Below are 27897 nucleotides of genomic sequence, written 5' to 3'. Positions count from 1 at the left end.
GAACAAGCTATCACAAATAACAGAGGGCAAAGCATTTACTAGGCGGCGTACGTAGACAACTGCTCCCTCTGATTGGCCTCACGGTTCATGACGTATGTAAATGGTATATTTGTGGGGGGAGCTCAATTGGGAACGAAGCGTGACGTAACTTTTGTTTTGGAAAAACCAACCAGCGACCGAAGCTTCTGAAGAATGGATCCCAAAGCGGATAATTATAAGGTACGTGTCTCGATGCTATCTAAATATTTTATTCTGCGGTAGTTTGTAAATGTGTACAATTGACGTGACATTTTCCAACACTTGATATCTGCTTTCGAGTCGCGCTGTCACCTTGTTATTCCATTTTTCCTCGAAACCAGTCGAGCTAACTGTTAGCTAATATTAGCTCAAGTTTACGACGTAGAAGAAATGACAGTGTGTACGGACATGAACGCTGACTGGAACTATAACCGTACTAACTGGACTGCAGTGTTTAGCCAGCCGTGAGCTGTACTAACATACAGAATACGAAAGGTAGCCATCTCGGTCGGTGGCACAACATATTATTTTGTTGCGCCAGTTTGACTTCGAACGATTGTGGCTGCCTGACTGGAAAAGACGGACTGGGCTGAAAAACGACTATCCTGAGTGATTATGTCATATACATATATGCATATATATGTCATTCATTGATCAACTTTTATTTTACTGTCTTTGTCTTGTAGAAATATAACCACCGGTTGAATATACTGTAAAAGTGACTGTAAAAGTGTCTATGATCTGTTGCTGATACAGCAGTTTACACATTTTGTGATCACAAGTGGATCCCCATAGAGGCCAGGTGGCATGACAGTTGTGAATCACTTTCATGTGACTATAACTGCAGATTAAATAGGACCACTTACTGTCAGCATAATGCACACTAGTGTTAACCCCTATCCCTGCTAACATAGCAAGAATTCACTTGCTCAGCCCACCCATATCACTGGAATCTAGTGTAGTTTGAGGTAAAATGCCATTGCAAATCAATTTTCCCTTTGCAAATGGCTGTGCTGTTTTACATTTGAGTGGGCTTTTCTCTTTACTCAGCTGATATTTGAAAAAGAAGGGGTGTACCTCCACACCAACGCCAAGAAGAGTAGCCAGGATACCTCCATCCCCGGGTTTATCCGCATCGTGGAACGGGTACGTTAACTTATCTCAGTTACCATATCAGAGGAAAATGGTCAGAAAGGCGCTGGGATAAATGTCTTGTTTTTGTTTTGTTTTTTTTATTGTAAGGCCGGGGAGCCAGCATTAGAGTGGATCCCACTAGAGGATGAGGGACGAAGTGCCCCAGCTGTACTCTTCACCAGAAAGGTCAGTGACCACATGATTTGGTCATTATGGAAAGGACATACATTTTCAGACAGTTTTAATAACTCTTAATATATTTTATCTATCCCCTTTCCACGTTTTAGGATGGTGAGGGAGGCGAAGAGGATACGAAATTTGACCCTGGGTATGAACCAGACTGGGCAGTCATTAGCACAGTGAAGAGGGATCGAGAGCATGTCCCAGTCAAAGAGACAAGTAGAGTGACTTACCGTCATATTTGCCAAGATTTTACAGCATTACTATATACCATATAAAATTAAATGGGTTTTTTTCCAGTTTAATATGAAACAGTGCAAAATATGACTCATCATTTTGTATAATAAAATATTTAGTTTTCATAAACCAGCACTAGGCATCATGTGAAGCAAATAAAAGCTGTTTTTATGCAAACTAAATGTCTCCCTTTTTGTTGCCAGGTCAGTGGTCCTTCTCCCTGCCCCTCTCAGAGCTATACTCTCTTCGAAGGGCTCGGTTCTCCTTGGGGCGAAACTTCCTGGTGTTGACCAGTAGAGGGGGCCATCCACTACCTCCTCTGCACTTCCACAGGGGAGGAACCAGAGAACTGTTGACGGCCCTGCAGCGCTACATCATTCTGGCTTCGTATGTTTAATCAGAGGAACCAGCGATCAGTTTTGTGTGTGTGTGTGTGTGTGCTCTGTTATGGTCCAATCAAATTTTTGCCGGTCCCACGTGAACCCAGACAGGATCTGGCACAAATTAAGCCCTAGTTATGGTCATACTGTATGTCTTAAAATGCATCATATCATCATCAGCTACGCTGCTGACAATCAGTGTTGTGTATGTTCCCTCTTGACGCATCACATGATTGGAACAACACCACATGATTCTAACTGTTCTCAGAATTTGGTTTTTCTGTCACCAATAGGTCACCAGTAGATGGGCGGCTCTTTCTTGCCTATCCTCATGACTCAGGTGCCCTGTCTCAGTCCTTTGATGAGTTGCATCTCCTCGATGATGGTGGCTCTGACCTTGTCTCAGTATGTTTTTTTTTCTTCCTCCTTTGTAAATGTAAGAAAGTACTTATGGGAGAGTGTGATGTATTGTCTAATGAAAATTAAATATATTTGCTTCTGTTTTAAATTGCCTACTTATTAGAGATTCATCCAGGACCCCTATGCTACTACCTTTGGTGGATTCTCTAAAGTCACAAATTTCTTTCGAGGGGCTCTTCGCCCTCCAGAGTCCCCCTTCCATCCTCGTACTGCTGCGGATCCAAATATGCCCCACTCAAATGATGAAGAGCCTGGCTTTGAACTCATTACCTGCGTAAGTGGAACAAAAAAAAGAAAAAAGGAGATCATTTAATCTATACCCTTAACCCAGTATGCAGTATCAGAATTTGTTTTCATATCCACTTATTAAAGGGGTCAGCAAAACAATGGAGATTTAAATGTGTGTTTCACTGTCTCTGTTTACAAACTAAGGGGGCAGAGCTTGGCCCCAGACCAGATGTAACCAGGGGACAACCTTTGGACAAATGGGAGGAGTTTCTGGACCCAGAAGGGTGCATCCAGAACCCTGAGCAAATCAAAGAGCTGGTGTTCAGAGGGGTAGGGTCATGAATCTCATTTCACTATCACTATCCTTATTTGGAAGTCCTCATTCCATTTACTCTCACCTAGAATTGCTGGTATATGTCTGATCTCATTCTTGTCCTATGCAGGGTATCACGCCATCCCTGAGGAAAGAGGTGTGGAAGTTTCTCTTGGGCTTTTATCCGTGGAATAGCACTGCCAAAGAAAGGGATGGCATTCTGAGGGTTAAGACGTCAGTGTTTTACTACAATGATCCCTTCTTTCACCACTCTTTATCTAGCTATGATTTCAACTTCAGGCAGTTTATCTGTTAAATGCCTCCATGTCTTTTCAGAGATGAATACTTCAGAATGAAGGTGCAGTGGAAGTCAGTCACTGAAGAGCAAGAGATGAGGAACTCACTCCTCAGAGGATACCGAAACCTGATAGGTCAGTCCTGCCTGCTGGTAAAATAACTCCTCACCTTATTGGTCACCTTGGCTCTTAAAAAAATTTTAAGGTCTGGTCTAGCAGCTTAGAATATGATAAACCCTACTAAACACTGATGCAGTGATGTTTCCTAATGGCAGTTAATCTATTTTCACTGAATTTCAATAAGAATTCATTAAAATAAACATGTTTTATATACCCAGTTTTCACAGAAGTGCCAAACACCCAGTTTGAGCAGTAGGCATATCCAAAATTATGAGCTTCCCATTCAAATTTTGATTGACAAGCAAAATTAAAATATGTCCACGTGGGTTCATGCACTAGTTTGTTAACGTCTGTTAGCTTGCATTTTTTGAAAAATGTAAGCCAGACTCAGACCCAGAATACGAACCTAAAGTTGATCAGCCACCAGTTTGAGGATTGCAGGATGTAAGGGAAAGATAAATTGGCCTGATTTACGTGGTAGTCTATGTATCTATTAGCTGGCTGGCTAGTGCCATTAGCGTTTCTAGGATTTGAGGACATTCGGGGTTTAGCCCAGACCTCTGTAGTGGGGTCCAGGGTGATCCATCCTGGGAATTTTCTTTTTATAAACAAGTGCTATTTTTATGCTTTTTATGTACTCTGGCCCTGTATTTACATTTTTTTATTTTATTTATAGATTTATTTCTGATTTCTCCCAATTTAGTGGCCAATTGATTCCTATTTTAGTTCAAACTCCCACCCCGTACTGCATGCGTTCGCCAACTGCATCTCTCCGGTCGGCAGTCTCGAAGGAGACGACTCCCCACTTTCGTGACGAGGTGACTCCAAGCCGAACCACTGCTTTTCCGACACACACAGAGACGCGTTCATGTGACGAACACAAGCCGACTCCGCCGCCCTCCCGAAGACAGCGTTGCCAATTATTGCTGCTTCGTCAAGTCCGGCCATAGTCGGATCTGACGAGACCGGGGCGCAAACCCCAGTCCCCAGTGGGCAACTGCATCGACACAAAGCCGATGCTTAGACCGCTACACCACCACGGACTGTATTTACATTTAAAGTACATGTCTTAATCATTGAAAACTTGAAATGTGTACCTCAAAAACTGTTGGTTACTTTCCAGATTAATTATGAATTGTGATGCTAAGATATCAGTAGTTGTTAGTAATTAGTATTGAGCAGAATATTTCACATCTGCTACCATTAAACATTTGTTTACATGCTACAGTACCAGGATAGCGAAAATCAGTTAAATGTATTTATGTTAACATCAGTTAATTGGAACATTAAATTTTCTCACACACACAATTTTCAGATACAGTTCATGCAGTGTAGTGTTGCACTATACACCTCATTGTTCATCTGCTGCTGTCTCTCTCCTCTCTCCGTCATCTGCTGCTCTCTCTCTCTGGCGCTCTCTCTCGCTCTGTCTGCTGCTGTCTCTCTTCTCTCCATCATCTGCTGCTGTCTGTCTGTCTTCTCTCTATCATCTGATGCTCTCCTCTCGCTCCATCATCTGCTGCTGTCCGTCTGTCTTCTCTCTCTTCTCTCCATCATCTGCTGCTGTCTCTCTTCTCTCCATCATCTGCTGCTCTCTATCTGTCTGTCTCTCTCTCTTTGCTACCCTTAGCAAAACCATGAAATCCACTTAAATTAAACTCATAACAAGATATCTTACCTAATGCAACATATAGGCCGACCCTATGTTTTGAACGCAGTGGTTCCCTTTATAATGGCAAGTAATATATTTTATTGAAATGTTATGAGTTTCATTTGACTACAGTACAGCAAACCCATTATTAACCGTAACTTTTTTTAAAAAAATTTTACTGTTAAAAGATAACACATTTGTTGTCATTTTAAAATGCCCAACTATTACATGATCTAAATGTAGTAGTATCAAAACAATAGCCCTAAACACAAGGTGTAATTTACGGGGGGTCAAGTTAATTGTTTCTTTATTTTTACATTTAGTTCATTTAGATTATAATAATTAACTTTTGTTCCTGCCTATAGTAAAATGAGCGAGTCGTTACCGTTTTATTGAAATTTTATTTATTTACGAGAAAGGCCGTCTGCTGTGGGATCAGACAGCCCGCTAGCTAAACAGCTGGACCTACAATCATGATGAAGAGAATTTCTCTTCATCGTGCTGAATCCGATTCATATCATAAGACAACAGGCAATTTCCACCATTACTGAAAAGTTACTAGATGGGTTAATTTCTTACCCTCCTTTTTTTTCCTGTTCGCTCTGCCATTTCTCCTCTACTTGTCTATTCATTAAGTGCTGACACCCCCACGCACACACACACACGCACAAACACACACATGCTCATGAAGTTAGTTTAGAGACCTGCATTCATTTTGACAGGTTGTTATGTTATGAAATCTATCGTACATTCACACAATTTCCGTTTTTTTGTCGACCCTCACGTAGGCTTACATTTAATATTATATTCAGGGCTACCTTTAAAACGTTCTGGGCTTAAGCCTCGACAAAATGACCTGGCGACGTCCATGGCTAGTGCTACAAGTTGTCGTGCTGTTTGTAACTACTGCAGCTAACACCAGTTCCTAACATAACGCAAGCTAGTGAATGCCTGGCAATTTCACTTGTCAAAGTGTCCAGACAAAATCCAATAGAGTCGCAGATTCACAAAAACGGGAACCAATCATCTTGCAGAGTAGGCATTAACTTTGTTTATCCCATCATTTCCATTGGAACAACGCTGGCCAAATGTCGCTGGCCCTGTTCCTTGTCACATGCAGCTGGTTAGGGCGGTTTAATTAAAACCACTGAAAGCAATTAAAAATATCGCTCACTCACTTGCTCACATAGCGTCATGTTAGGATGGGAGGTAATAGATTTTAGCAGTAGCTAGCAAGCAATTATGCAGCGTCACTGTCTCTTGCCATAATATAATTACACCCAAAAATTCAGTCCGTTGAAATCCAACTGACCTTTCTTACATAAAAATTATACTTGCAAGCCCTAATTTTTGGTGATGTGAGATTCAGGAGGCATTTTGCTTACAAGGCTAGAATGAAAGATGTACATTACAAATGTATCAGACTCCAGTGTACTGTTCTTAACCCACATTTCCATTAAACAGCACCAATTTCGCTAGACCCAACCTTTAAACTTTCAATTTCTGTCTTTGGTGTTATATGACAGAGAGGGACGTGAGCAGGACAGACAGGCACAATACCTTCTTCTCTGGGAATGACAACCCTGGACTGACCCTGCTCCATGATGTGCTGATGACATATTGCATGTACAACTTTGATCTTGGTATGTATAGTGCCGCTCCAAATGATTTTTACACCATAGATGTTTTAAAATCATCTCATTTAGCAGCGGCCACGCAGCCAGTTTGAATTATACGCAAGCTACACAGAAAGTAGAGGAGACAGAAACCATAACTCTGCTTCTCTCTGTCTCTCTCGCTCTCCATCCCCCACTCCCCCCCCCCTCCCCAGGCTATGTGCAGGGAATGAGTGACCTCCTGGCGCCCCTTCTGTTTGTCACTCAGAATGAGGTGGAGTCCTTCTGGTGCCTGACAGGCTTCATGGAGCTTGTGGTCAGTAATAGTATCACACGTTATTACTGTAAAACCTCCAGACTTTAAAGTAAAATGCCATTGTTTTCCCCTTATTCACCCTTTTCCTACATTTTTATTTTTATTTTACCATCACACAGCAGTAAAACTTTCATCAGTTGAATGTCATCCTCTATTTCTTAGTGACTAATACTGTCAAAGTTGGGGTTGTCCAGTACCCATGGCAACCACTCAGGCTAAAATGCATTCATGATAAGTGTGAGGCACCTTAGGTAAAAGCATCTACCAAATATCATGTAAGAAAAACTGACTTCTTAATGTCTTTATCAGTCAACACCAGCTACAATGCATAGATTACTGTCACCAGTCTAAGTGATGTCACTAATTTTGAAGCAAGCTGTTATCACATCGCTCTCTGCTACAAAAGCAAACTAGAAAATGCAGTTCCTGAAGAAAAATCACCCACTATTTTCAATACTATGGAACATTTTGACAGCCCTGAATACTCACTTGCTGCTGTCATTACTTTGCACAATCTTTCTGGTCGATATCTACACCTGTGTATGTGTTTTTATATATATATATAATCCAGTGAGTGATTCAAGGAAATTATTCTTTAATGGACAGTACAAGCCTGTTTCATGCCATAAACAATCATCAGTTGTCAGTTGTCATATATATAATACACACAGGGCGGCATGGTGGTGCAGTGGGTAGCACAGTCGCCTCACAGCAAGAAGGTCCTGGGTTTGAGCCTCGGAGTAATCCAACCTTGGGGGTAGTCCCGGGTCGTCCTCTGGGTGGAGTTGGTATGTTCTCCCCCGTGTCTGTGTGGTTTTCCTCTGGGTGCTCCGGTTTCCTCCTACAGTCCAAAGATGTGTAGGTCAGGTGAATTGGCCATACTAAATTGTCCCTAGGTGTGAATGTGTGTGTCGGCCCTGCGATGGACTGGCGGCCTGTCCAGGGTGTCTCCCCGCTTGCCGCCCAATGACTGCTGAGATAGGCTTCAATATCCCCGTGACCCTGAGCAGGATAAGCAGTTTGGATAATGGATGGATGGATATATACACACGAGTGTTAATTGATATAGGTTTTTACGATTCATTATTACTCTTTATCTAAGCCAACTAGAACAGTTCCAAATCTTGCTGAGAGAGAGAGAGAGAAGGAAAGATTGAGAGAGAGAGAGGAAAAAAGTTCACAGGCTGGCTTTGAACTGGCAACATTATGACCATGTGACTATGTGGTATGCGCTTTAACCATTCAGCTATGGACATGCCCTGGATTTTCCTCTCTTAAAGTTGTTAGTCATGGTGGTGAATGAATAGCTAAATTAAATTCTTTAAGGGAGAATTCACTGATTTTCAACCTTATCTCTGTCTATCTGCGGCAGGGTTAGCAAATGAAAAACACTTGCTGTTGTTCCCGATTGTTTCTATATCTCTGGGGCAGCAGTGAAACTGAGGTTTTTTTTTTTTTTTTCCCCTGGCTGCCAAGTGATGTATCATGATGTAATTTGGCAACTGGAAAACTACAACTGGAAAACTACAGCTTAACAGGGTTTCTGATACTCTAATCTACTTTAAATGTGCTGTTCAAAAAACACATCCTCATTCTCTGTTTATGTTTCAATTCGTGGAAAGGACATCCCACAACACCAGCACAGGGGGTTTTAACACTAGAACGACCGACATTTCACTCTTACCTAAAATGACCATGGGCAGTCAAAATGCCCACGAGTTTTTAAACTCTATATTCTGTCAAGATAAATACCCACTTAAGATATTAATGCATTGCATAAGTTAGTACGTCTGTTATGAAACGGACACCAAAATTACATTTTAGCAACTATAATACTATTTTTAAACAATTTAAACTTCAGAGAGACATGGTCGAACTTGAAAAGTAAAATTGAAAAAGTCAAAATATTACCTGAAAAACAAAACAGAAAACATGTATTGCTAATCTAACAAACGTAACAAGGCCTATAGAATGTGAAATGTAAAAAAAAAAAAAAAGAACTGAAAATAACCACTGAAAAAGTCCCAAACAATGACTGGAATTTAGAAACTACTTGAACGACCGTGGGCGGGCATTTTGACCGCCGCAGTTTTTAAACTCTATATTCTGTCAAGATAAATACCCAATTGAGATATTAATGCGTTACATACACTCACCGGCCACTTTATTAGGCACACCTGTCCAACTGCTCGTTAACGCAAATTTCTAATCAGCCAATCACATGGCAGCAACTCAATGCATTTAGGCATGTAGACATGGTCAAGACGATCTGCTGCAGTTCAAACCGAGCATGAGAATGGGGAAGAAAGTGATTTAAGTGACTTTGAACGTGGCATGGTTGTTGGTGCCAGACGGGCTGGTCTGAGTATTTCAGAAACTGCTGATCTACCGGGATTTTCACGCACAACCATCTCTAGGGTTTAAAGAGAATGGTCCGAAAAAGTGAAAATATCCAGTGAGCGGCAGTTCTGTGGGTGAAAATGCCTTGTTGATGCCAGAGGTCAGAGGAGAATGGCCAGACGGGTTCGAGCTGATAGAAAGGCAACAGTAACTCAAATAACCACTCATTACAACCGAGGTATGCAGAAGAGCATCTCTGAACGCACAACACGTCGAACCTTGAGGCAGATGGGCTACAGCAGCAGAAGACCACACCGGGTGCCACTCCTGTCAGCTAAGAACAGGAAACTGAGGCTACAATTCGCACAGGCTCACCAAAATTGGACAATAGAAGATTGGACAAACGTTGCCTGGTCTGATGAGTCTCGATTTCTGCTGCGACATTCGGATGGTAGGGTCAGAATTTGGCGTCAACAACATGAAAGCATGGATCCATCCTGCCTTGTATCAACGGTTCAGGCTGGTGGTGGTGGTGTAATGGTGTGGGGGATATTTTCTTGGCACACTTTGGGCCCCTTAGTACCAATTGAGCATCGTGTCAACGCCACAGCCTACCTGAGTATTGTTGCTGACCATGTCCATCCCTTTATGACCACAGTGTTCCCATCTTCTGATGGCTACTTCCAGCAGGATAACGCGCCATGTCATAAAGCTCGAATCATCTCAGACTGGTTTCTTGAACATGACAATGAGTTCACTGTACTCAAATGGCCTCCACAGTCACCAGATCTCAATCCAATAGAGCACCTTTGGGATGTGGTGGACCGGGAGATTCGCATAATGGATGTGCAGCCGACAAATCTGCAGCAACTGCGTGATGCTATCATGTCAATATGGACCAAACTCTCTGAGGAATGTTTCCAGTACCTTGTTGAATCTACGCCACGAAGGATTAAGGCAGTTCTGAAGGCAAAAGGGGGTCCAACCCGGTACTAGCAAGGTGTACCTAATAAAGTGGCCAGTGAGTGTATGTTAGTATGTCTATTATGAAACTAACTGACACCAAAATTAACATTTTAACAACTTTAATACTATTTTTCAAACAATTTAAAATGGCCGCTGTCCAACACCTGTAAATACTGCAATGCGTCGGTGGTAGTCATGGTGCGTCTGTAATGGCATCTGTAACCAGACATGTTGGCAAAAATCAAGTTTAGACTATTTCTAGACTATTTCTCTGCACTGGAGAAAGCTAGTTTTTTTCTAGGACAGAGCAATGAACTTCGCGAAGGAAATTATGCAACCAAAACACGTCGTAAATCACAGGTTCCCAACCTTGGGGTTGTGGCCCCAAGTGCGGTCGCATGAAATTGAAATGGGGTCGCCTGAAGTTTCTAGTAATTCATCAATACAAATAATAATTGTTATTATAAATAATAATAAAAACACCACACATGATTTAAAACAACTCGCTTCCCCACATACAAATTGAGTTCTCGGCATATCTTGATTCACGCGATCAACACGTGACCAATGTGCAGATTCCTATGCTCAAACAAATAGCGAGCAAAGTTTGCAAGCAAATCCGAGTGACAGAAAATGGAAAGATTTCTTCGCCCACCTGTGCCCTCCACATCTTTGAGTGAAACGGAGAAACTGACATCCAAAAGAAAGAGAAAATATGATGAAAGCGTCCTTCAGTTTGGATTTTCTAGCATAACTGAACACAACGAGGAAAGGCCACAATCTCTGCTGTGTGGTAATGTCCTGTCTACAGAGAGCATGAAACCCAACAAACTCAAGAGACATTTTGAGACGACGCATAAAGAATATGTAGGCAAACCAAAATCTTTCTTTGAAAAAAAATATACTGAGCTGAATAAGCAGTGAGTGTACTTCAGAAAGGCAATGGCTGTCAGTGAGCGAGCCTTGAAAGCATCTTTTGAGGTGGGCTATCTTGTTGCAAAGGCTATGAAGCCACATACCATCACTGAGATGTTGATATTGCCAGCTGCCATTGAAATGATACAAACGATGTGTGGGGAGGGAGAAGTGCAAAACCTGAAGACAATACCATTGTCTGATAACACAGTGAAAAGAAGGATAGATGCAATTGCTAATGACCAAGAGAGCATGCTAACAAAATGACTACAAAATTCCCCAGGCTATGCTCTACAAATGGATGTCAGCACAGAAGGAAAGAAAATGCCCACACTTTGACATTTGTTCGTTATATGCAGGAGAATGCTATTCTCCTGCATATTTTATACTGTCTCCCTCTTCCTGAACAAGAGACTGCCAAGGCAATGTATGATGTCCTCCACAACTATATGGAGACAAACAACATTCCATGGGAGCATATGGTAGGATTTAGTACAGACGGGGCTCCGTCTATGGCGGGGCGGCAAGCAGGCCTACGTACATTAATCGTGGAACTGGCCCCCTCTGTAGTATGGAATCATTGCATGATTCATCGTGAGCAACTGGCATCTAAGGAACTGAGTGTGCCCATCGTGGACATGTTGTAGCCACGGTCAACTACATCAAACCACATCCTCTGCATGCACGTTTATTTGCAAAACTATGCGGTGATATGGGCTCTGAACAAGACAATTTGCTCTTTCACGCAGAAGCACGGTGGTTGTCGAGAGGTAGGGTGCTGGGGCAATTTTTCAAGTTGAGAAATGAACTGTTGGTGTTTTTCAAGGATGTGAAAGAAACAGATTTTGTCGACTTTCTGTGTGACTAGCAAAAAATGTGCCTCCTTGCATATGTAACGGATATCTTTGGAAAACTTAATGAACTGAACATAAGCATGCAGAGGAAAAACAAGAATAACATGCAGATGAGTGACCGTATTGATAGATTCAGGGGGAAACACATTCTGGAGAGAAAGCCTTTCAAAAGCAAACTTCGCCCCTTTCCCCCAGCTGAGCAAGTTTCTAACAGACAACAGCATCGATGACCAGTGTTCCACAAAGATGATGTGCAAGCACCTGAAATGCCTAGAAGAGCAATTTTCCACTTACTTTCCAGACTTGGATATGTCAGAGTTTGACTGGGTGAGGGACCCATTCCACTGTGATGCAGGCTCAGTGGACCTACCTGCCACCGCTGTTGAACAGCTGATTGAACTGACACGTGATAGAACGCAATAGGGACTTCATTCGCGAGTGGTGATGGAGGAATTCTGGTTTGGCACAAGATAAGAGTACCCAGAGATCTCAGTGTGCTTTAAAACTGTTGGTTCCTTTTGGAAGCACATATTTGTGTGAAGCCGGATTTAGTGCTCTTGTGTGCATGAAGTCAAAGTTGACTTCATGCACACAATACAAGGGTCTGTAGTTACAGCGACTGGCTGTAACTACAGAGATGAGATGCGTTCTGTCTCCACCACCAAACTTTGAAAGGCTGCAGCAAGATGTGCAAACTCAAACTGTCCCATTAAATAGGTGAGAGACACCAATCATGGGTCCTGTGGGGAGGGGGGGCTCTGAGCAGTCTGAGTATGTATGTATATGTAATTTTCGTACATTTTTTCCATTGTTTTTGTATTGTTTGTTTTGTCTTATGTTGGGGGAAAAGTAGATGACTAATAAGAAAAATTGATCACAAAAAAGAGACACCGATCATAATACATAAAATACATAATAGATATACAGAATTGTCATGGGTAGAGCCTAAATGTGGTCTAAAATGAACATTTTCTTGCAACAAATTAATTCTAGCGTAATTTTAGAATGTCTGGGGTCACTAGAGTTTTGTGACTTCAAAGTGGGGTCATGAGCCAAAAAAGGTTGGGAACCCCTGTCATAAATATTGACATGATGTGCACGCTCATGCTCAAATTATGAGACGGTCATGTTGACCATCCATGGTCATTTTAGGTAGATCTTATCGTAACTTTTTTTTTTGTGCGATTGATCTAATCTAAAACTCGTAATGCAAATATGTGCAATTTTAGTAGAATTCAGGGAGCGACAGGTCTGTATCTTTATTTTTTCACAAAGTGTAAGCAGGAGAATGCCGTAAGCAGGAGAATGCCGATATCTCTGTCAATATAGTACGCAGTGAGGATTTTGTTGCTTCAGTCGACTGTATTACTCATCAGAATTGATTGCATATAGTACAGAAAACCAGCGGTGAAATTTCCCTTTAACACGTAGTTATTGCATTGAATGAAAAGTTGATCTTGTATACTCTTCCAACTTGCGGTTTGTAGATTGTGGTGTTTGCCATTATTCTGTGATAAGAACCAGCTGCTCACCAGCCACCCAAAACACATTTAAACCACACATCTGTACGTATTTATAACCGATAGTGCAAACCATAATTCAAGTGTAAGCCACCTTCTTTTTAATGGTATTACCCTATGATTGGAGCTCACCCACAACCCCAGTTAGCCTTCCTACCCCATTTTTCAGTGGGGCAACAATTTGTTTAGGAGGAGAGGTCTTCCTTCTCACCTGTATTTCTCTGCAGCTGTTGAGACTTAAAGATGCACTGATCGATCGGCCAATGACCGGAGTCGGCCAATTTTCTGCTTGATCGGTCATGACCGGTGACTGGCCAGTCAGTCTCAGATACATCCGATTCTGTGCCGGTCAAATTTATACGCATGCGCTGCATGATGGTTCATGTCACATGCACACAGCGGCACAGACTGTAACATCACACACACACACACACACACACACACACACACACACACACACACACACACACACACACACACACACACACACACACACACACACACATACTAAAACATGTCGAAAACTGCCGTTTACTTTCGGAAAGTAAAATATGTTAGATAAAGTGGGACATACTGCAATTCATTTTCAGTTGGATTTTATTTTTACAAAAAAAGCTCTGTCCAGTAACCTGGAGCACATTTTTATTTTGACATTTGTTCGAGTGAGAGAGCAAGACAGCATACGTATGTGTGAATGAGAAGGAGGACATCAGAATGATGAGCATGCAAGTAATTGTAGAGGTGGTGAAGGTGGATGAATTTAAATACTTGCACTCAGATGTTCAAAGTAACGGGGAGTGCAGAAGAGAGGTGAAGAAGAGAGTACAGGCAGGGTGGAGAAGAGTGTCAGGAGTGATTTATTATTCTGATGACACTCAATTATACATGCCACTAAAACCCACAGATCCTAGCGCCCTAGCAAATCTCACAACTTGCCTCTCTGACATTAAATCCTGGTTGTCCGAAAATGTTCTCAGATTTAATGATAAGTCTGAGGTCATTCTGTTCGGTCCCGAAAATTCCATCAGCGGTTAATGATTCATGTGTTAATGATGCAATAAAATTTCTCAACTAGAAGACATATTTCATGCACATCACCGAACTTATAAAGTGTAACCATTGCTTGCTTGATACATTCACAAGAACGGTGGCATAGTTAGGATAATTACCTTAAAAAGGGAAAATGAAGACAAAGAGACGGACATGTTTCTTTCTTTTGGTTCAATGCATTGAATGAGGAAAAGTCAGCACATGCTTCCCTCTGTGGCGATCTTAGGCATTACTAATCAAGCGATGAACCATTCACCCAAAACAAGTCGATCTCGGATTAAATCTAAAGTACTGTCACCTATATGACATCAAAATATGTTGTACATGATACCACGTTTAATGACTGCCGCTCTTATAGCATGTACATGCACAACACTGACAATAACACTGTATGTAAGTAAAATATCACACACTAGCTTTTTTTCTTTTAGCCTAGTTAGATTTGAAGGTTAAGCACAGCAATGGAAATTGTGTTCTCTGTTTGAATTGTAAACCTGTTGTCGAGTTCATGTCAGACCGACGTTATGCTCTTTGGTGTGTTTGTGTGTGTGTGTGTGTGTGTGTGGGAGGGGGAGAGAGATAGAGAAATTAATGTTATGGAGTGAGTTTTGTTACTAACATTATGGCATGCTTTTCTTACCAACTGAGTGGGTTTTATGGCATCTGGCATGCTCCTCTTACCTTAGAAAAGTGTTCCGACTCCTCGATGCTTCTCTTCTGTGTTTGTTTTTGTTGGAGTGTCGTGCTGTGCTTCAGGAGAGTGAAGGCTGCGTTGGAAGCGCGCATGTTGCGCAGCGGACTTTTTTTTTTTTAATCAGCTGGCCCGATAAAAATATGTCTAACGATAATATGAAAAATGACAAATATCTAAGCCGATAATCAGTCGATCCCTACTACCAACATGGATCTCCAATTCAAATCCCCATGTTACCTCTGGCTTGGTCGAGCGTCCCTACAGACACAAATGGCTGTGACTGGGGGTGGGAAGGCGGATGTGGGTTTGTATCCTGGTCCAGTGCCGTGCATAGATAGTCTGGCCATCCTTTGACCTTTGCAACATGTGCTGTGATTGGCTGAGAGCCTGTCACATGCTTGACGGGCGCCATGTTGCCTACCAACATCTGGCTCTGTCATCATGACATTTCAATGATGTTTCCTGTGTTTTCGGCCCATTTCTCACTGATTTGCAGCAGTTGAAGGAGAAATGGTGTGTTGTGTGGCTTGGGGCTGTTCTGTTCAGCCGGGACAAGGCTGTATGATGCATCGATTTCCACAGGATGCAAAAAGGAGGGCAGTTTGGACCGTGAAGATTCGCAGGCTGGGCTGGTCCCCCTCAGCTTATTCCTACTTGTGCTCTGTGAGTTGATTTCAGTGTTTACGATTTTTCGATAAGCTAACTCCCCTAGAGCAATCCGAGAGTCTGTAAGGTATTGATGTGTGGAAATCAGCTGTATAGCACATCCAAGCTGTGTATAACTGTTGACAGATATCAGGCAAATGTAAACAGTGTCAGATTGTCATATGGAATGGATTGAGTGACAGGCCTGAGCCTGAGCCGAGGCAGTGTGTGGGTAGTGTTGAGATAAACTAGACAAGAGCCCCGATACAGAACTGACGTTGCACTGGCTTAACTTCGAAACAGGTAGGCCTAATATTTCTCAAGTGTCCCTCATATTATTGCTCATTATCATTCACTAGTAGCCTACTACACTTTGCAAAATATGTAATACTGGTACTGATCACCAATTTACCCACCACACCAGTAGTGTAGTGGATAAAAACTAGAGTCTCTGGAGTAAATTCTTTGGTTTGAAATCTACATGTATGCAGCAGAGGCCCCTGCTCAGTGCCTGCAACTGTGTTATGACTGCTGGTGGGGTTCTTCCTGATCTCAACCTTCATCATGGACTGAAAAAGTGACACACATTATTACCATAGCCTCTGCTCCTGATCTGGTGTTAAACCACCTACTCTGACTACTGGTACGCAATGATAAAAACATTTCTGGTTCTCTGAAACTGGGATTGAAATGATGGAAAATCCATAATTTCTGGAACCTAAGTACTGGTACTGAATGATGTAAAATACATAAAGTGCCTCTCAAAGTTATTTACACAGTGGTGTGTCCTTAAATGGCCAAACCCCTTTCTCAATAGCTTCAATGTGGTGTCTAAATTTTTAATCTAATAAATTATTTTTTCCTCTAAGTTGGGGTCAAAGTCTAGTAATAGAAATTAACAGTGATCCATTCATGGTACATTACACCCACAAAACAGGGTAAGCTGTGAGCCTCATTTTGCCATGTGACCAATTAGCGAAAGCAAAGTGTAAACAAATACGCGTGGGTGAATGTAATGTATTGCCATTGTTGCTCTCCTACTGATGACATATACCAACCTACATCCTGGTCAGAACCATTCAGAGGCCTCTAGCCAATGGGTTCTCCATTGTTATGTCCTTTGGGGAAAAAAATTCACAGCTCAGGTGGCAATGTTGCCAGATGTACGATAATTATCATATTTGTACGATAATTTTGCCCTCTGTACGATGTACGATCAATAATGACAAAAAGTCCCATAATGTATGATAATTTGGTCATTATTATTATTATTGATCGTACAGAGGGCAAAATTATTGTACAAATACGATAATTATCGTACATCTGGCGACACTGCCAGGTAGGCCCCCTGGATGTTATAGGTATATCACCAGTACCGTCCAGTCAGTGTTGTAGTCAAGTCAGCAAACCTCGAGTCTGAGTTGAGTCGCGGGTCCCCAGTGTTCGAGTCCGAGTCCCCAAAGAAAAGTCGAGTCTGAGTCAAGTCCCCATTACCTGAGTCCGAGTCATCAAGGTTGAGTCTAAGTCAAGTTCCAAGATCTTAGCACTAACTGTTACTGAACATGAGGGTATGCACGTGAATCCACATGTAGGTGGAACACACGTGCCTGCCCTTGCATGAAATTGAATAATGTTATGGTTTTAATATAGCTATCAATATCTTATGCAAGTTAGGGTCTATTACAAAAAAACTAACAAAAACAAAAAAAGCAGTCTTTATCAATTAACAAGTCTGAGTCCTCATCTTCAACTTCGGAGTCTGAATGCAGTCAATGCTCGAGTCCACGTCCGAGTCATCAGTGCTCAAGTCCAAGTCGAGTCACGAGTCCTGAAAATCAGGACTCGAGTCAGACTCGAGTCCAAGTCCTGGACTGGAGTACTACAACGCTGCGTCCAGTTGACTCACTCATGCTGACTTCAACTTATCTCACAACACTTGAAATGTACCCGCTTGATGCGTCCTTTCCATCATGCCGGCCACTGTGTTTGTCACGTCTACCGCACCATAGCCATGCCCACTGTGCCTGAGAACCTCACCCGGCACCCCATCTCTGTTTTCTCTTATTTCTGTGAAAGTGCAGCTTGAGATCATGAAGTGAGTGCAATTTTGAATAGCGTGCGCATGGGGCTGCCTACCAGTTGGTAGGCAATATGGTGCCCGTGTAGCCAGTTGGCCAGACTCTGTCTATACACGGCACTGTCCTGGTCGCTGCAGTAGCACCTCCTCTGGTCGGTCGGGACGCCTGTTCAGGGGGCAGGGGGAACTGAGGGAATAGTGTGATCCTCCCACGCACTACGTACCCCTGGCAAAACTCCTTACTGTCAGGTGAAAAGAAGCGGCTGGCGACTCCACATGTATCGGAGGAGACATGGTAGTCTGCAGCCCTCCCCGGATCGACGGGATGGAGCCGCAACCGGGACGGCTCGGAAGAGTGGGGTAATTGGCTGGATACAATTGAGGAGAAAAAGGGGGGGGGGCCAAAAGAAGAAAAAAAAATCTGCAGATGGAGCCTTGCTGGTTATTCCCAGGTCTCAGTTTGTCACAAAGGGTGAGTGGGCTTTTGCTGTCCTGGTCGCTGTTAGAGCCCCCACACTATGGGACTCTCCTCCTGTTGAACTAAGACAAACCAAGTCTCTAACTTATTTTATATCCTGTCTTAAAACTTTTCTTTTTATGAAAGCTTCTACAAATGTTTATTTATTTTTGTTTATACTGTTTTTATTTGTACTCATATTTTTGTAACCGTGTTGATTAACAAATTGGTTTCTTCCCTTTTGTTCTTATTTTATGGTTTTATTTGTTAGTGCTTTTTATCTTTTTATTTTATTCTCTGACATTTTTTTTGGGTACATGTGTTATTGTTAACAATTGTATCCTGTTCTGTGAAACACTTTGTAACCTTGTTAGGAAAAGTGCTATATAAATAAAGTTTATTGTTGTTATTTACAACAGAAGGGTACCAACAAGAGTTAAAGGGAAAGTTTACAAAATGGTTGTGAGACCAGCTATGTTGTATGGTTTGGAGACAGTGGCACTGATGAAAAGACAGGAGGCGGAGCTGGAGGTGGCAGAGTTGAAGATGCTAAGATTTTCACTGGGAGTGACGAAGAAGGACAGGATTAGGAACGAGTATATTAGAGGGACAGCTCAGGTTGGACGGTTTGGAGACAAAACAAGAGAGGCAAGATTGAGATGGTTTGGACATATGTGGAGGAGAGATGCTGGGTATATTGGGAGAAGGATGCTGAATATGGAGCTGCCAGGGAAGAGGAAAAGAGGAAGGCCGAAGAGGAGGTTCATGGATGTGGTGAGGGAGGACATGCAGGTGGCTGGTGTGACAGAGGAAGATGCAGAGGACAGGAAGAGATGGAAACGGTTGATCTGCTGTGGCGACCCCTAACGAGAGCAGCCGAAAGTTGTAGTAGTAGATAAGATAATCAGCTTTGACCCACAGTCAGCCAGCATCTTCTCAATAGTGAACCCTTTGCTTGCTGTGCAGTCATCACCCTTCTCCAGTAAGTCAAGTATTCCATACTGTTCGTGTATAAGGCTTGTATAATTAAACTGTGATGAATTCAGTCAAGTTAAGTTTTAATGGCCTGTTGGTTAGCATGCATTTCAGAACCTGGTTTTGTACGGGCACTTGATTTTTCTCTGTGCCCACCCACACTGTGATTTCTGCCTACATTACAGGTGTGTGTATGTGTGTGTGCGTACTTGCTTTTTGGAAACCTTTTCCGGTATAAACACTTAACTTGTTGGGACCAGTAGTCCTCATGGGGACCAAAGCCCGTTCCTAGTGAGGAAAAACATCATTTCTGATGTCCTGGTTAAGGTTCGGGCTAAGTTATGAATTTAGGTTAGATTAAGGTTGGGGTTAGGCATGAATTGGTTATGGTTTGGGCTAGGCTCTCCACAATGAATGGAAGTCAGTGCAATGTCCTAATAAGGATAGCCGTGTGTGTGTGTGTCTGTGTGTGTGTGTGTGTGTGCATGCGTGCGCTCTGTATTAGTGTTACAGTAGCCTAGATTATCCATCCATTATGCTTACAAGTGGTGGTATTAAAGGCTGGTGTGTTTGTATGTGCGTTGATGGGGTGGGGGTGGTGGAGTGTCCACGGGCTGGTTGTGGTGGGCTGGTCTGGGTAAAAAAAAGTCCAGGGCCATTGTTTTAGTCCCAATCCATCCCTGATTGGTAGTGGTTTGGTTTGACAAGGTTTGGATTGATGAGGACCTCTCACTAAGACATTTACTGAAGTTTTAAATTGAATTGGAGTTTAAGAACAGGAAAGGGTACCATTCCTTGAAATGTTTCCTATGCGATGTACCATTCCTTTACTTTCTTTTAAACCCCCATATCAGGCTGCTACTTAAATGCAGAACGAGTAGGATTTTCCTAAAAATCTATGTATAGACTCGTACAAAATAATCCCTCTCAATCACCACTTATGACCCACTGGATGTGTGTGGTGGTGTTGGTCTGCAGAGACCCTGGCCTCATGCCTGCATTTTCTTATTTTGCCGTGTACAAGACATTTCTGGATATTAACCTTTGGACAGCGGGACTCTACAAAAATGTAGCAACCAGGTGCCAGATAGAGATCTTAAGCACACATCCAAGAGGAAGCTATGACAATGGCGGACACAGCACTGAAAACATGCAAATATAGCGAGGTGGAACGCCAAACTGACAAGGCTCGTTCCAAAACGAGGGTGAGTCTGGGGTTGGCTTTCACCCACTAGCGAGCACTGAAGGAGAGGATGGGAATAAATAGTGACACGGAATTGGCCTGTACGCTGGGATGTGTTCTGGCAACTGTGGTCAGGGTGTGCTTTGAATGTTGTGTTTACAAACCACAACTGACAAATCCTACTCATTTATACTTTAAAGTTATATCGTGACAAAGAGCAGACATGTTTTGTTGACTCAATCATTGTCCATGCATGAAAGCGTGGATCACACTCACAGCCCACCAGATAGATGAACACGTCTTTCCCTTTCTCTTCTCACAGCACCAGAACTTTGAGGAGTCTCAGGAAGCCATGAAGCACCAGCTTCTTCAACTCAGTATACTGCTGAAGGCTCTGGACCCCGAGCTATGTGACTACCTGGGTAGGTTTGCCAAAATCCCTCCAGTCCGATAGGGAGGCTGTCAAAAGTTAACCAATTCTTGCTGTATCTTTTCATTTAATCAATATCATCTTAGTAAAACTTCTATATTTTCAGCTTGTAACTGGAATAACAGTTTCTCCCTTTGTTTGTGCCATCAGATTCTCAGGACAGTGGGTCTCTTTGCTTCTGTTTCCGATGGCTTCTCATCTGGTTCAAGAGAGAGTTCTCCTTTGAGGACATCCTTACTTTATGGGAGGTTAGGGTGTTACATTGGTTATATTTCCCTCAACGTGTTATGTATTTCTTTGTCTCTGCCTGTCATGTTGTGTCTGCCAGGTGGTAGCCTGGAGAGGTTTGTGTGTGTGTGTGTGTGTGTGTGTGTGTGTGTGTGTGTGTGTGTGTGTGTGTGTGTGTGTGTGTGTGTCTGTCTGTCTGTCTGTCTGTCTGTCTGTCCACAGTTAATCTTTCATACTACTGGGCCCGTCAGCCTATTTTTTTTGTGCACAATTATGGCTGTATGATGAAGAACCTCTCGTGGTTGCTGTGATTCAAAACCTTTGAAAAACGTTTGTTTTTGCTATCGCCATTCCCTCTCTTCATTCACTCTCTAGCTCGCTCGACCAACGCTGTTCTGTTGCTGCTTGATCTGAGTCAGCCATAGATGTGACGGGCAGCAACAGTTTGACTCTTGAAAGTAAACGAGAAGTCGATCGTATTTCACAAGTCAGCAAATCATTCACTGCTGATCTCAGCACAGGAGAACTGGAGGAACACTGGATGGACCAATAATAATAATCCCTATCTTTATTTTCATAATATGATAAAGCTATGTAAACCGTTATGCCTGCACATCAATGACTCACATCTACGGTTGACTCAGATCGGGCAGTGACATGACCAAAAGTTATTAAAAGAATTTTCATAATCCAAAAAATGCGAAAGTTATAAAGGAACAACTTCCTCTAGGTTGCAGTCAAAATAGGAAGTGTTGCATATTTGTGTCACTGCCCGATCTGAGTCAACCGTAGATGTGAGTTGCGATTCGTGAATGTGAATGGTTTACCCAGCTTTATTGTATTATGAAAATAATCCACAATAATGCATATCCACAGACTGACAGACGGAACATTTTCATCAGGTAGAGAGAGCTTTTAGCTTGAGCGCTGCACATTAAAAATTCCCCCCCCCATATTTCCCATTCAATTGACTTGGGTGCTGCACAAAAGTCTTATGATGGCAGGAAAAACACTGTTTTTTCTGTTTGTTTGTGTGTGCGTGTGTCTCCATTGCCAATCTCCATACTATTGGGCCTGTCAGTCTAAGAATTATTGTGCACAGTTATGACTGTATGATCGAAGAACCTCTCATGGTTGCGGTGATTTAAAACCTTTGAAAAACCTGTTTTCTACCACGATTGAGGGCTAACTCCTCAGCTGGTTTTCTGTCGTAAGACCAAAAACCGGAGAAGGGGAGATGTGCAGGCAGTGCCTCTGTATTTTCCCTTCTCCCGGTAGGCAACAAAACGGGTGGTTTGTTGCCAAGTCCACACACCAGAGAAACGGAGATACACCTGGTACTCTACTGAGGGCACTCTTCTCGTTTGCAAATGTGATTTTCTCAGCTCGCTGTCTTTTTTGTCTTGATTGTTAAGCACATTGTAAAGTTTTACATTATCATTTAAATTACAACAATACCATTAAATTATTTAACAAATTATCAGGTAGATAAACTAATAAGTAACTGGATAGGCAGACGGCTAGGTAGCTATAGATGGATAAATATCTTTATTATTATTATTGGTCATGTCATGTACAATTTTTGGGACACTTGGGATGTATAACCTAAAAGAAATGTCTGCTAAACGAATTGATTTATCTAAAGCCTCAGTGTTGTCTTTTCTTCCTCAGGTTCTTTGGACCCGACTGCCGTGTGAGAACTTCCACCTGCTGATAGCTTGTTCTATCCTGGAATCCCAACGAGGAGAGTTGATTGGTTCAGATCACGATTTCAACACAATTCTAAAGGTAAGTATGTGTTGGTGTTTCTGTGTATGTGTGCATGGGTGTGTGGGAATGGCTTTGTAATTTATTTTTTCTGCCAACATTGGAGTGCTTTAAACAGCAGCACAATCCCCATTAAGTATCAAATGCATTTATTACTGACAGCACATCAATGAACTGACAATGAAGCTGGATCTGCAGACTGTGCTCCGTGAAGCAGAGGCCATCTATCTACAGCTGAGCCAATGCAAGGTAGGGGGTGATGACAGGGTGGATGCACGTGGCTGCTTGTTATGGACTTATTTAACTCTAGAATGACCAAGGTGGTCATTTTGACGGTTTTGGACTTTCAAAGTTCAACAACTTTGTGAGGAAAAAAAAAAAGATACAGACATGCTGCTCCCTGAATGCTCTTAAAATTGCATATATTTGCATTACAATGAGTTTTAGATCAATTGCGCAAAAAAAGTTATGATAAGATCTACCTAAAACAACAATGAGCCGTCAAACAGACGGCTCGTAATTTGCGTGTCATCGTGCGCGTCATGTCACTATTTATGACGTGTGTTGGTCGCATCATTTCCTTCATGAAGTTCATTGCTCTATGCTAGAAGCACACTAGCATTCTCCAGTGCAGAGTAATAGTCTAAACTTGATTTTTGATTTTTTTCCAACATGTCTGGTTACAGACGCCGTTTGAGATGCACCATGACTACCACCGAGGCGTTGCAGTATTTACAGGCGTTAGACAGCGGTGATTTTAAACTGTGAGAAATAGTATTATAGTTGTTAAAATGTTAATTTTGGTGTCAGTCGTTTCTTAACAGACATACTAACACATGTAATGCATTAATATCTCAATTGGGTATTTATCTTGACAGAATATCGAGTTTAAAAACAGGCTGTCATTTTGACCACCCATGGTTGTTTTGGGTAGGAGTGAAATCCCGGTCGTTCTAGTGTTAAAAGCAACTAAGCCTTTCCTCACAAATGTAGAATTTAAAAAAAAATCTGCCCTTTTATGTCTTTGGATTGTTTGCAAGCAATCCGTTTTCTAGAGAACTTCGTTTTACGTGTGCTTTTTACTGGAGTACTGCTGGGCTGCCCCCCCCCCCAAATGATATTTTAGCCCAAACAATATTTCCAGAAGCTGCCCATTCCTTCTCCAGCACTCAATTCAAATTGATTGAATCAAGTGTTGGTGCTTTACTCGATGTGGTTATGTAGACTATGCTATAGCTTTAGTGGTGTGTGATAGAAGTAGACAAATTTGAATGACCTGTCCCTTCCATTCATAGAGATCAAGCATAAAAAAGGGGACAGAATAAATGCAACAAGACTTGCCTAAAGTCCCGACTGTATCCTATTGCCTCATAGTTTATAAACCTGTAAGCCCTCAAATGGCATCTCAGGTTGGATGTTTCTTTTTTTATAGGCTTTTATAAGCTATATTCATGCAACCTACTCTTATTGAAAATGATTGACAAAGAATGCAATTTTTCAGCTTGCTTGCACCCCGCAGCATGTCAGCTGAGCTCAGATTGGCAAGGGTAAAGTCTATACACATCGTTTCTAGGCAATGTTCGTATTTTTTCATGAGAAATCTAATTTTATTTCATTATTATTTATTTCATAATTCTAATAACATGGATTAATAAATTAAATAAATCTCCTTGATGCTGGGAAGGAATCTATTATTAGTTGTTGAGTTCATCATCATTTCCCGAGTGCAATTTGTCGTAACTTCTTATTGGTCCAACCTTAGGCTATTTATTGAAATCAACTTTTGAATAAGGAAGTCTATGTGGCCTATGAAATAAAATGTAAAACAATCACACAATTGCATCTTCTAGATGTTTGCGCTAGCCTGGGTTTTGTCTCAAAAAAGTTTTAATGGCAGTTTCGGGGCCCTCGTGATTTTTCAGTTGAGCCCCCCCCAACTGGCCAAGCAACACAATTTCATATGTCGGAACGTGGTGCAATAAATACCACTTTTATTGTATCTTTGCATAAAAAGACATGAATAAAGAATGAATACAAAATAGCTTACACAAAATAACTTGACCCAAGCCCTAGATTGGGGGGGGGTTAGCACAGTAAAGGGGCGCCTACGCTGTTCTAGGTCTGTCTGAATATTTCAGATTCGAATATATAACTGAATCGAAAACAAAAAAACAAAACAGACATTCGAGTGTGAAAATTAATATTCGTTTGTGAATAAAAAAAGTAGCACCACCGCGGCTGTCTGCCTCGTGAATTCTCACGAGGGCCTTGGCCGCTGCACTGAATACACTGCATGACGGACAGGAGTCACACAATGACACTTTTCATTGGTTGAAAATAAAATGTAGGTCAAGCTGAAACAAGCGAATAATCCAACAACAACAACCGTGTGGTAAAGATGGCAGAGTTCACAACGCAGCTCGGCTGCAGAGAGAGTGATTTTCACTCCGAACATTCTAAAAAGCCCCGTTTGGAAATACTTTGGCTTTTGCTCAGAAAACAGAAAAATTGTTGAACCTCAAGGTAAAGTCGTACACAAGCTATGTAAGCTACAGTTAATTTACCATTCTACCACTAGTACCCTGAGGGCACGTCTCGAAAATATGCTCCCAAATGAGTATGACCTGATGTCCTGAATGCCACCCAAACTGCCACGTCTCAACTCATATTTTACACCGCCCACCACAGCTCACTTATCTGCAGCACGACAAGAGGTTTGCCAGAAAAAACTTACTTTGTTCATATGCAAGAACATGAGGCCGATCAGTGTAGTTGATGGGCTCGGCTTTAGAGGGTTCTGTCTGTCAGATTTTTTATTTAAACCACTATGAATATTACCTGGCCCTGTGATGGACTGGGCCCTGTGATGGACTGGCAGCCTGTCCAGGGTGTCTCCCCGCCTGCCGTCCAGTGACTGCTGGGATAGGCTCCAGCATCCCCGCGACCCTGAGAGCAGGATAAGTGGTTTGGATAATGGATGGATGGATAGATGAATATCACCTAATCTGTATAAGAATTAGGCTATAAAATAACACATCAATTACGAATCATTCATCTCACTCTGAGAGACGGCGCGTTCTCATTTCTAACTCTAGCACCAACCACAGTGCAGAGAGAGAGAGGTCTATGGTCTTTAAATGACGTTTTACAGTATAGAACATTATTTTATTTTGTAATTTGTAGGTATGTGGATATGTTAAAAGACATGTTTACATTGAAATAAATATACCTATACAATTAGCTATGTCTCTTGTTGTAGTAGTTTGCCCTCTTGTGGACATAATGCGCAAAAATATATTCGAATGGGTTTGAACCTATGTGGGCTTTTTCTTTAGAAGGAACAGTCAAACATAATTTTGGCCAATTTTGACAGCCCTACACCGTACACGCCCCAGACATAGATCTAGAGTGATAGAGACGTGTGTGTGTGTGTGTGTGTGTGTGTGTGTGTGTGTGTGTGTGTGTGTGTGTGTGTCTATCAAAGAGCTGTGTGCGCCCCTCAAGCATTTGTCACCTGAGGCAATTGCGTATGCCAAAAACCGCCACCGCTGGTATGCCGGGGTTGCTTATGTAGCTCCAAGAATTTGATAGTGAAATCTAAAGGGAATACAGAATACACTTTATTTGTCATTTGTACATACATACAATGAAATTCACTCTCTGCATTTAACCCATCCTAGCTGTGTAGCTAGGAGCAGTGGGTAGCCGCCATGCAGCCAAAACAGTATGTATTGTGTTTGTACAGGTGGAACTTGACATGTTTGTTACATTAATACACATCAAAAGAGTCATGTTATAAGACATCACCACTATTATATCTTGTTTCTTACATTGCATCCTCTTTCCATCCTCTTCCTCCCTTATCCCAACTCCTCCCTCTCTGCTTTCATCAGGACCTGCCAGTAAAGGTCCGGGAGGTTCTGGGTCTCTACGTCCCCTCAAGTTCTGAAGAGGTGAGCCCAGGCTCGGACACAAACGGGACGCCGCACTTTCTCAGCCAATCACAGGCTGGCGCTACTTCAACAGACCCAAGCTGCAATGTCGGGGCAGCGGGACCGCACACTCCCACAACCTACCCTTAACTCTGAACAAATGGATGGCTGACATGGTGCAAGAAAGTAATTGATAGATGTATTAAAAAAATATTTGTCTATGAAACATACACTATGTGGTTGTGGGTGGTGTTGTGGAGCCGGTGAGGGAGGGTGAATGTACTGTTATTGATGAATGAATACTGAAGACTGTTGTTACCATCTGTAATAGGTAAGGGGTATTGTAAGCTCAAAGAAGAAGTGTCTGCATCATGAATGTTATAATCCAAGATGTAAAAACATTATAGCTATATTTGTTGTGCTTTTTTTCCCCCCCTCTATGTCCAATGTATTTCCTTCTCCTCTTGGTGTTATAACGGTAATCTGCCATTTGTTTACACATCCTATCTTCGAATGAGATTTTGCCACCTTACCCATGCCATCCTTAAGTTTTTTTTTTTTTTTTTGTGACGCTGCTATTTCATATATTAACATTTACTTTTCCATTATTATCACCATCTTCTTGGTTTTTCATTTCTGTTTCAGCTACATGCATTCTCATGCTTTAGTAAAGATGCCCTACCCACTTACCACCCTGACTGAGAAGGGATGACAATGAAGGATAAACAGGCTGTTAGTATTGTATAATGCCATTCCAAACCTATGCAAATTTTGCATGCCTTATAGATTTTACATTCGACATGTTAACATTTTTAGGTTTGTCTTTTAATAATGTTATATTATTGCAACTATGCTACACGGTTTTCACCCTACTGATAATTACCAAATAAATGGTTAAATCTTAGCTCGACAATCTGTTATTTCTGGTTATTTAGTTTCTTTCAAATTGAGTTAA

General features: G+C 42.0%; 1 protein-coding gene across 1 annotated transcript; it reads left to right on the top strand.

Moving 5' to 3' along the window:
• The first annotated feature begins 115 nt into the window (after nucleotides 1-115).
• Nucleotides 116-27846, top strand: tbc1d17 (TBC1 domain family, member 17). The gene is made up of 17 exons (XM_056287388.1): nucleotides 116-219; nucleotides 1069-1164; nucleotides 1261-1338; nucleotides 1440-1551; nucleotides 1773-1956; nucleotides 2243-2354; nucleotides 2473-2643; nucleotides 2802-2927; nucleotides 3041-3144; nucleotides 3247-3341; nucleotides 6504-6620; nucleotides 6809-6909; nucleotides 20908-21007; nucleotides 21166-21263; nucleotides 22915-23031; nucleotides 23173-23259; nucleotides 26904-27846. The coding sequence occupies exons 1-17, from the start codon at nucleotides 193-195 to the stop codon at nucleotides 27090-27092; spliced, it is 1914 nt and encodes a 637-aa protein (XP_056143363.1). The 5' UTR covers nucleotides 116-192; the 3' UTR covers nucleotides 27093-27846.
• Nucleotides 27847-27897: the final 51 nt, after the last annotated feature.

This window comes from Lampris incognitus, chromosome 10 (assembly GCF_029633865.1).
Source record: "Lampris incognitus isolate fLamInc1 chromosome 10, fLamInc1.hap2, whole genome shotgun sequence".
Taxonomy (NCBI): Eukaryota; Metazoa; Chordata; class Actinopteri; order Lampriformes; family Lampridae; genus Lampris; species Lampris incognitus.
Note: the sequence above shows the minus strand (reverse complement) of the source record. Positions and strands in the feature narration are given on the sequence as shown.

Bases quoted from the DNA above. Each gene is read 5' to 3' on its own strand.
- tbc1d17 (XM_056287388.1), top strand. From the start codon at position 193: ATGGATCCCAAAGCGGATAATTATAAG. The intron at 6,621-6,808 runs GTATGTATAGTG...CCCCCTCCCCAG, and splicing joins CATGTACAACTTTGATCTTG to GCTATGTGCAGGGAATGAGT. The intron at 23,032-23,172 runs GTAAGTATGTGT...TATTACTGACAG, and splicing joins ATTTCAACACAATTCTAAAG to CACATCAATGAACTGACAAT.